This window comes from Heliconius melpomene, chromosome 3 (assembly GCF_056956725.1).
Source record: "Heliconius melpomene rosina isolate 202511_hmr_F chromosome 3, ASM5695672v1, whole genome shotgun sequence".
Taxonomy (NCBI): domain Eukaryota; kingdom Metazoa; phylum Arthropoda; class Insecta; order Lepidoptera; family Nymphalidae; genus Heliconius; species Heliconius melpomene.
Genome location: NC_140391.1, coordinates 9,590,793 through 9,601,503, shown reverse-complemented (window position 1 = coordinate 9,601,503; position 10,711 = coordinate 9,590,793). Strand labels below are relative to the sequence as shown.

At 36.0% G+C, this 10,711-nt stretch overlaps 1 protein-coding gene across 2 annotated transcripts; it reads left to right on the top strand.

Annotated features, from left to right (window-relative positions):
* Positions 1-216: 216 nt before the first annotated feature.
* On the top strand, positions 217-10,186 carry orb (polyadenylation element binding protein orb). Of its 2 annotated transcripts, none has more exons than XM_085207900.1 (13): positions 217-368; positions 664-780; positions 4,632-4,756; positions 5,246-5,312; positions 5,818-5,892; positions 6,097-6,181; positions 6,515-6,686; positions 7,110-7,272; positions 7,523-7,712; positions 7,934-8,061; positions 8,434-8,525; positions 8,751-8,878; positions 9,214-10,186. In XM_085207900.1, the coding sequence occupies exons 1-13, from the start codon at positions 351-353 to the stop codon at positions 9,276-9,278; spliced, it is 1,425 nt and encodes a 474-aa protein (XP_085064026.1). In that variant the 5' UTR covers positions 217-350; the 3' UTR covers positions 9,279-10,186. The 2 variants fall into 2 exon arrangements, with proteins under 2 accessions (XP_085064026.1, XP_085064025.1); XM_085207899.1 differs by having other exon boundaries at positions 5,815-5,892.
* The last annotated feature ends 525 nt before the right edge of the window (positions 10,187-10,711 follow it).

The window sequence follows — 10,711 nt, the reverse complement described above, 5'->3', positions numbered from 1 at the left end:
GCAATAATGTAGAAAGAAATAAAAAAATATATCTTTTACGTCTAAAATTTAATTATATAAATGTTTGAGTTTAAAATTACAAAAATATATAATAATTAAATTAACAAAAATCATAAAAATAAAATTTAATTCAAAAATAAATTGAAAAGTGTATTGAAAGGGGCGTGGCTTAACAGCAAGTGGCGGCATCCCCACAACGTAGCAGGGGGTGGTGGGGTCAGTCTCGACTTCGTGCGTCGCTGCGCGCATTGCCGCCTTCAGTTGACGTTGGGCTGCCGAACTGGCAAGAAGTCTGGAACAATCTGGTCGAAGTCGCATCGAAAACTTTAGTAAACTTTTTGGCGGCACTTATGCCGCTTTTACATCAGGTGAGTTTTTTAATATTTTACTGTTGGATTTGAATGTTTTTTTTATCCATATTTTTTTCCCTTGATTCGTGCTTTCAAGCGACATCTATATTCCATGATTCGGTTTTAGTTGGCGGTTATAATTTGAAACATTTTTTTACAACTACCCTCGTAACTTTAAATTATAATACCTTCAATTTTGGTTATTTCAAATATACCGTTAAACAACTTTTTTACTTTCATATACGCGATTCCCAATTTGCTCATTTTATTTTTCCATAAAGTCCAAAGTTTCAAATAATAATTTATTGTTTAGGATAACAACCGCGGTGGCGGCGGTTCACGCGAGAACCGTCGCTCGCTGGCCGAGTTTTTGGGATTTGATACATCACAATTCGGGGAAGCTGCCGCGCCGAAAACTACCAGGACAACTGTAAGTTATTTCTTATTAATCTTATTCTAACTTTAGAATCTCTATCGCAATTGTTATTTAAGTCGAATATTTACATCAAAAGTTCTTTAATATCCCATTACGTGGGCAATAATACCGTCTAGTCATTGCGAGATGTGTATCTAAAGTGGCTCTACGATTGCAACAGACATATCGTTTCCGTAATGTCGAACTTTTTAAGTAGTTTTCATAATGGGTAGGTTTAAGCTTTCGAATTTTTTTCAGAATAATAAGTTTTTATAATTAATGGAATTTAAGAACCGGGCCCACGTTGGGCACCAGAAAAATCAGTCGCGTTTTCAATTATTTCAAATTAATTTACGGTTGATTGACTCTAATAAATATATTAGTTGTCGTTTGTGTCACTTTTACTGTTAAATGGTTATAAAATTCTCTAAAATTTAACTTGTAAAAAAATATTTTTAACGGTAGGGTAGTTACATATATGAAAAATACGACCCATGCTCGGTGCATCGCACAATCGCCTTACTTAATGCACTTGAAAGCCTCAAGGCTTGAAATTTGAGTACAAAGCGCTCGACAGTTTTATTGTCCGTTCATAATGTCCGTACGACATCCGTTTTGATGGCAGTTAATGTTCGAGAGACGGCTGCCAGCTACCCTATTAATGGGCGCGCCGTGCCAAATAATGCAGCCGCGACCAGGCTTGTATCAGCCCTGGATCCTGGATTTCTTAATCTTGCTTATAGCTTGCATTTAAAATATACTGCGTTTTATTCATGCTCATGTATTCTATACATTTAATCTTTGAAAGTAATTCTGAATTATACGTAAATTCAGAAAGGATGCGTTTCCGTAAAATCGATAACTTCCTAGTCTAACTCTTACCCCAAATTTAAAAACTTATTTATTTTGCAGATTTAGTTTCTTTGCCAACTTTAAAAATTATAGCTTTGAATATTCATTTTATTTGAAATATAGCGCTAATACAGTTTGTGTAATAGTTGGAACCGAAACTCGATTTTACAAAACCGAAGTGATTCATCAAATACATAGTCGGGAAAAGTGTTAAAAAATATGTTGTAAATATACGCTAGCGAACAAGAACACTGTTGTAATTCCTCCAGCCTCACTGTAGCGACATTTCGACAAATCTTCCAGAGCGTTAAATCCCGCTTGCATCTTAAAATTGCCAAGTTCCCGTCCTTTAAGTGCAGTAATACAATCTCTTTTAATAGCCTCACCGATCAAAACGGTCGCATGATTTATCGTATATACTCCATAAAGGCGCCAATTTTATATCTATAAATGCTTTTAAATGGTGTTTTCTTAGTAATAGTTGGCTCAATATTTAGATTAACCCTGTATACCGTATGTAAATAGGGTAGGGTAGGCAGAGGAAATTTAGTTAGTGTTAAGTCACTCCGCTTCCACTTACCGCCGAATAATTAGGAATATTTTTTTTTCCTAAAGCGTACCATCATTCCCTATATAGTTACTATTAGATTGAAATAAATGTCGACAATTTGTATATTTAACTTGTCCGAATCTATACAAAACTAAGCTGACCTAAATTTATTCGTTAACCGCCATCCTATTTAAGAATGGATTGATTATTCTCGTAACACAAATTCGAAATGTAGCGTATATTCCAATAGAATAAAACGATGATTCAGCAAATTAAATCGATTTTAGTGTTACTCGTGTACCTACCTAAGTTGTTTCATTGGGAAGTACTAATGTTCTTTTCGTGGAGATACAAGGAAATTCGTAATATTTTCAAATAGAATATAGAAATTTGATAGCAATTTCACGGCAAATGTATATAAATCCGTAACATCCGGCGTGTAAACGGTGTACCGGCGCGAAGGTAGTTTCCTAATTACTGTTACGACCTAATTTAACGCTTCAACATGCGCGGTATTTCTAAGTTCGATTAATTTTGATATTCCATTTAGGTATGTCTCGTGTGTTGTAGTGGAAGTGGTTGAAGCTTGCTATTAGAGTATTTTTTACTGTTAAAACGGAAATGCATATTTTCTATTCGTGAAAATACTATTATAAACGGGTGTAGAAAAGTGGAGAACAGTGATTTTACTATGTAACTAATTGGTATAGCTACATTATGATCTAGGAATTGTTTGCGTTATATTACTATTTATTTCACTATTACTGCTTGAGGTCGCTATGGCACAGAGGCAGTTAGTTATAGCACAGACGCAACAAGCGTACGATTGTTAACGCGACGGTTGTAGGTTCAATTCCCACTAGGGAGAATGGAATATTCAATTTTTTCGCTTTAGTAATAATAGTTCCTCGACTCGTAACGAAATTCGGCGCATAGTACGGAACGTGTCTTAATCAGGGAGGGGGTACCTTAACAGTAGATTCCCTCTGGCTACCTTGTTACATGTGGGATAAAGCGTAAAGCTAAAAAAAACCTGCTGCTGTATTACTTATTTACTTTACTTTTTCTCCATTTAACTTTTATTTTTAACGCTTAGCTATTCGAATAAAAAAACATAAATAAATATAAATATTTCTTTAACAGAATAAATTAACAATAAACATTGCCAAAATACATACAATACAAATAAATTTTCAAAATGAGTGCCTGACCTTTTAAAATTGTGTCCGCAACAACCTCTAGCCCCCTAATATATCTGCTAGCGCATAAATATTGTATACGTTGTTCTAATGCTGCGAGGGTTTAGATTTTCTCCATTACTAGACGCTACTAATAATAACTCATCCCGACGGGGCTACCTGTTACTAGGGGAAACGAACTTGTGACCTAATCCTGACTGACCTAAGCCTAAATCTTTATATTGTAACTTTTTTGGGTTTCTTATATAATCTACTTGTTATAGAGATACCAACAGTCTTAAAATATCTTCAAATATTCAAGAAATTTCATGTGGTGTTTAGCTTCACGCTGTATTCTCCACATAGCCGAGTAGACGGGAGGAATACACGGAATGTAGTGTTGAGACACTCCGTTCTGCTTAAGACACTTGCGTTACCTACTTTCCTACGATTTCTCGAAGCATTGCTTGCTTGTTGAGTGGTCCAACTCAACTCTTCGCTTTACCCCTCGTTACCAGAACGAGAAAATGAAAATATTTAATACTTCATTTCCTCGAGTGATAATCGCGCCCACGACCTATCGCGTTTAGTCAGTCAGTCAGTAAATTAGTTTTATCGAATACAAATTTAGCGGAAATTGCTCTTTTTCTTGTATTGACAACTTTCAATTTCACTATTGATGCTATGCCAACCAAGTATTCAGAGTGGAATACCGTTAAACGCGTTGATCGCTTCTCTTAGAGTAAACACTATCGACGGTTGTGCCAGCACTTAGCCGGGTCTCCTTGTAAACTTGCAACTTTTGTATCTCTTATTTGGCAGGCGTCTGCCGGAGCGGCTATTGGCAGAAGCGGGCAATTTAATATTATTTTTGTAGGCACATGCCAGAGTTTCAGTTTAATCTGGGTTCTAAAAGTTGTATATTTTGCTTATTTAAAGTGAAATAATATTAATAATTAGATATTAAAAGTTACTATTACTAAATTGGTAATTTTAGTTTTGCTATTTTTTGGGAATTCTCCTATGAAGAATTTATCGCAATGATTGCGGATACTAACATTAGAATATACCAAGTTATTTAGGAATCGGGATTTTCCGCTATTGTAGTGTATGCCGTCAGTCTAGACGAGCTGTATTACCATAATATATCACTTCGCTAAAGATTACTTATACCATATAACCTAATTTTCTACAAATACTGAAACAATTTTTGTTACTCAAGTCCAGCCTACGATCATTATAGTGTAATCTTTTTTTATTTTTCCATATAATATTAACGTTTACAGGAGGGTGGTGACAATGAGTGGCGATGGGAAACCCCCAGCAGCCCTGAGGCAGCAGAGACCCCACGCACGCTGGTTCCATCTACATGTTTTCCACCGCGTCATCCCACTGCTTACGCAAGCTACAGGTTTGTAATCTTATGTATTCAGGACTACAGATATTAGTTTACAATTTAAATTTACTGAATTTAATTATTATTCATGCGTTATTTTTACATTGCATGTTATATTGCTTGCGTCGTTGAGTTCCGCCACTAAAAAAGTCGGTGGAAGTGCAACGGAAATGTCTTAATGGAGAATGGGATCTTCACACCAGGTTCTAGGTCTAGGTATCCCCTGCTATGCGCGGGTTACAGCGTGCAAGTTAAAAAAAGCTGCATACTTGCACTCACTTTCTGCAGGTTGTCTGGTAGAAATATTATAGAAATAAACCCAACGGGGTATTTTTTCCCGATTGATTCCACAAATTATTACCTAGTCTCCCATCGTGTTGCAGTTTCCTTTCATATCTTAAATAAATACTTATCATAAACTTTCAAATCGATGCACAAACAATTAACGCGCACTCCTCGAGTACTTTAAAGTACCTGAAAGTGATTAAAGAATTTTTGTTACAGCGAGAGCGCGAGGCCGGGCGGCTGGGACAACTCGGGCCAGGGCATAACAGACCTTGTGGCTTCCTTAGTAAGTCTTAATTTTTCCTATTATTCAGGATGCAAACTTAAACGTCAATAAAGAAATGTTCAAATTTCTTAAACTACATTTCTATGGTTTGACTGGAAGATGTTTCCTATGCGTCAATAGATTTTTCATAGTTATATTGTATTCTGCGTGAGAGTCGGAAAATTATACTTTAGAAACTTTTCTTTCCTAAAGAGGAAGTTAAGTTAAATATAAATTCGAAATAAAATGTTTATGCATTCAAATATTCATATTTTAGAGTTCATTGCATAGATAATACACATACATACTAGAGACAGATGGTTCATAGATTTCCGCCACTTATCGTTCAATGTCTACAGAATAGGGTGGAGAATGGGGGGCACTGTCTAAATACTTGGCTCCCTATTTACTTTTACATGCTGTATACAGCGTGAAGCTAAGGAAAAAATGTGATAAAGTTTATTGAAGAGAATGTAAAATATAGTTTATAATTGTGATGTGTACAGTAAGTTGAATGTTTCAGAAGGCCCTGGCGATGCCTCCCGCGAACAACACGCGCATCAGCGTCTACCAGACGCGACTTAGCTGCGAGGGACTGGAGGTAACTTGTATTGTTTATTGTAATAATATTGCTTTTACTCAAAACTTAAAGATATAGTGACGTAGCCATTTCACTTGAAGAATTTCATAAGTGGAGAATGAAATATCTTTACATAATATTTATTTGTCGTGCCAGTATGATTTCGATATGTAATATTAATTCGAAGAAAAATTTAAGTTTTTTATTCAATTTTGTTTTTATTAGGTGGAATCGCCCTGGCCGCCTGAAGGGGCTCGCGCGCAAAATCGTAGCGAAGAAAACCGAGCTCTACCACGCCGTGCATCTTTCTGTAAGTAATGATAAAAAAATATTTGTTTCATCGTCTGGTTATTTCCTATATTTCTATCGAAATATTCTTTTAAGTCTATTAAATTAGAGCTCTTACTAAATAAAGAAATTTGCTTATGTACGTTATGCTTGTAAAACATACTAATACTAATAATTTCGGCAACTTGGAATGTTCATCACTAAGCCACTTATTTTAGTCGTGGAATCAATACATCAAAAACTTGCTTGACCAACCAAAATAGTGACGCTTTACACAGGACTATCTTTATCTAATGTTATTTACAATTATTAAATATAAATTGGTTATCTCAGGTTTATATTTCTTTTATCACAGGTGGCGCAGTCTCCTCCCGCCATTCGGAGGCGTTGCGTTGGAGTGGCACGCTGCCCTCGCGCTGCCTTGATCCTAGTAGCGGGTTCTCGCCTAAAGTGTTCCTCGGAGGTCTGCCGTGGGACATCACCGAGCAGACCCTGATGAACACGCTAAAGCATTTTCAGCCTGTGAGGTAGGTGTTGTAGTAGTGTAATTTTTTTAAAGGAAGAATTTTTAGAATATTTTTTAAATACCTAATTGTATTTTTTTAATTAACATACAAAATGTCTAGAACTTGCCTAAATTATTCAGATTTAATGAGTACCGCAATCTCGCTAATTAAATATCAACGAAGGAGGCCAGATGTGCTGGCTGGGACACAAGCAAGCTCAAGCTCAAGAGGCCCACTCAAAAATATATTCAATTTTTATTTTTATTTTCATTTCATTTCCTTGTTGTGGTAACTGCGCAAAACGGTGCTCGTGCTGAGGCAGAATTCAAAACGTGCCTCATAATAGTTCTCTGGTTTCCTGTCTAAATAAAGCGCGAAGCTTAAAAGTAATTGCATAACGACCATCGATTGTACCCAGTCTTCAAAGTAGTCGATCTGTACCAGGGTGGAGTGGCCAGGACGTGGCGGCGGCGGCGCATCCCCGCGTGGTTACGCCTACGTGACGCTGGAGAGCGAGCGCCGCGTGCGCGCGCTGCTGGCAGCCTCCAGGAGGGAAGGCCCCGACTGGTACTACCGGGTCGCCTCACGGAACATGCGGACCAAGGAGGTATGTGCCTTCTTATACTGCGTGCTTAATTACCGACTTGAGAGTCGGGTCTTGCTTACCATGCCATTACCGAGGCGGTAACATTTTATATTCAGTGATAGGATCTTAGTTAGATTATATTATATCAGTCCTTCTGTTCCGTCTACTGTCAACGATTAGTCGATGTTCCATAATATTAATGATAATATACCAAATTATGCAAATCATTAACTTATTCATTCTATCGAAATATGGTACTCTTGTTTTCTAGGTACAAGTAATCCCCTGGGCAGTATCGGACTCCAACTGGGTGTCCCCCGGCATCCCCGGGACCCCTGCCGGCACCTCCGTCCGCCTCGAACCCGCACGTACCGTGTTCGTGGGCGCGCTGCACGGGATGCTGTCCGCTAGTGCTCTGGCGACCATAATGAACGATTTGTTCCACGGAGTGGTTTATGCTGGTAAAAATTTTTAGATATAAATGTATTAGATTTATAAGTATAGAATATGACAGTGGCAATATAGCATTTGAGTGCTTTTTTTCCATGGATTTTATTTATTTTTTTGTATTTAATTTCAAAATAACAAATAATAAGTTTAATCTCATAAAGCAAAGCTGTGCTTCTAATCGATACATTCTATGAAAATACTCGTTTCCTTTAAAATGATTTCCGATTGACAGGTATAGACACGGACAAGAACAAGTATCCTATCGGTTCCGGGCGCGTCACGTTCAACAACGTGCGCTCGTACGTGCGCGCCATATCCGCCGCGTACGTTGAGATACGCACTGACAAGTTCACCAAGAAGGTAAATAAATGTTATGATAGTTTATTTATTCTGCAAATAATAATGCTAGGGGCCATTCGTGGCGCAGGAGTACAAACGTCTCCCGAATTCAGCGGGAAGTGGAAAATGGAGTCATTTTAATGGGAGCGGAATGTTTTAACACTGTGTTCCTTGGTTCCCTCCGCCTACCCTGTTGTGCGGGGGATACAGCGTGTAGCTCAGTCATTTAACAATAAATTCAAACTATTTAAAATGTGTGTGTTAACGCAATGTATTTTTGAAATATAACTACTTATATTAAATTAAACCAAGTCTGCCAATAATTGCGTTGCACGTTTCTAAAACAAGCTATAAATACAACTTTTGTGTTCACGTTAAAATTTCTCGTTGCAGGTTCAAGTGGACCCGTACTTGGAGGACTCAATGTGTTCGGTGTGCAACTTGCAGCAGGGCCCTTACTTCTGTCGGGAACCGATCTGTTTTAGGTATGCTAATTTCAAATTAATGATCAAGACAATTACCTTATGTTCCTCTATAAAATCTTATTTTGCCTACTGATATATTTACGTTAGTGAAACAAATGACTTGATGCAAATGGAAATAGCAATCATTATTTACTTATTCAGAATAACTTGGTCTGTAGATAAGCTAACAAAATTTTTACAATTAAAATTATGGTAAATTAAAAAAAAATCTTTTTAAAATTCCAGGTACTTCTGTAGATCGTGCTGGGCGTGGCAGCACTCGACAGAGAAGCATAAACCACTAATGCGCAACTCTAAGAGCGCACAACGCACGCCCGACGACGGACCCGCTATACCGCAGAATGGAGGGGATGGTAAATTATTAATATTTGCTTAGTTTTCGTATTAGGTTTCACGCTTTATCTCGTTTACAGCGGGATTAAATTATAATATCTAGTTTCATAACACTTCATTCTGTTTTCCCCTAAATTCTGGAGGTAATGCCGCGCTTGCGCTTGCCGCACCAGAGTAGTATCACAACTGAAAAGATCTATCTATTGCGCAAATGATAAATAAAGCTCTGGATATTGTTTTTTTTTGTTATAACGTTTTCTTTTGCCGAACAGTTTTATATAAATCTTCAATTATATCTCGAAAATCTTAGTTCATTAAGATATTACTTTTAACTGATATTTTCTACCTTTTATAGTTCCTCCTACATCTCCCGCACCCCCCGGCAACGGCGGTGCTGTTGGCGACTCTGACTGGCATTAACCCGGACCCCATTCAACACCAACTCAATAACTTAAAATTACGCCTAAATTACGATTAAGTTGACCACAGTTGACTTTTTTAAATTTTAAATTAACAATTTTAAATAGTATTTATATTTAATTTTGGCTTTTTATTGAATAATTGTCATGAAATGTCAACTTACTATTTGGTCATATGTATCATATAGAAGCAAATACAGCAATCTCCATTCAGATCCTTTGAAAAATGAAATAAAACATGCTTTTTTGTAATAATTGTAACTTTTGGACAAATATTATGTAAATCTATAACGTATTTAGAAAAAAGGATCTCTTTCAATTATGCAAAAACATTTGAAATCTTACTGTATATTGGCCGTTTACTTACAAAAATCGATATTTGCTGTATTTCCTTTTATATGATACTCATATTTATTTGCTTAGTGACGTTCCGTTGACCATATTTGTATTAAAAAAGCCCTCGCAATGTTGTCGAGCCGCTATTAAGTTAGGCGTTTCGTCAGCCTTTATTATTGTTGATTTTTATTGATTCTAATTCATTACATTTTAATATTATTTTGTTAATTTTTTTGTCATTGTTACTAGCAATTTGATTTTGCTACAATTGCTAGTAACATTTTTTTTATTTACTTTCGCTAATAGAATTATGCGATTATTAAATGTATAATGGCCAACCGTAAACTAGTGATGTGCCTAAATTGTATATTTTAAAAGATTTTAATGCCTATTAATTAGTGTTAGGCGATATTCGCTGTTACCAAATTTTTAAAAGGTTTTAATCGCTCAAATGTATATTAAAGGGATTTTTATGTAATTTTAGAAGAAATGCTAATTGTATGCTATAGTAATTGATTTTTAGTGTATAGTACTTGATATACTGCTACAAATAAATTATATTCAATATATGGCGTTTGTTTTATTAATTTTTCTTTATCTATATTTTGTTTATTTTACATTTTGTCATTTTAAACATTTCATAAAATGTGACAAATGTTAAACTTAATTATTTGTTTTAATTTCTACAGGAGTTTCTATGGAAAGAACGTTATAAAAAGTAGAGCAAGACTGGTGGTATTAAACCAGTCGGTAATGAGTTATTGTACCACTAACAAAGCTTACAGAATAACTTGATTTTATTAATTACCTAATCCATATCCCATAATCCTATCCTGAGCACTCCCTACATTAACGCACATATTACGCAGTACACCGGACAACATGAACCTGCGTCACGTACTAGTTGACAAGCTCTTGACTCTATGCCTTTAAATGTAAGTTAACTTTTTGCTTTAGGCAATTTTGAGAGCAAAAATCAACAAAATATATATAAAAATTGTATATGTACTAACAATATAAAATAAGATACTTATTTAGTCGTCGTCTTTGCCGGATCACACTCAGATCACTTAACTAAAATAAAGTAAAATAAAGTTA

Excerpts from the sequence above, each read along its gene's own strand:
- orb (XM_085207899.1), top strand. Across the intron at positions 5,893-6,096 it reads TTAGCTGCGAGGGACTGGAG|GTGGAATCGCCCTGGCCGCC; the intron begins GTAACTTGTATT and ends TGTTTTTATTAG. Across the intron at positions 6,687-7,109 it reads AAGCATTTTCAGCCTGTGAG|GGTGGAGTGGCCAGGACGTG; the intron begins GTAGGTGTTGTA and ends GATCTGTACCAG.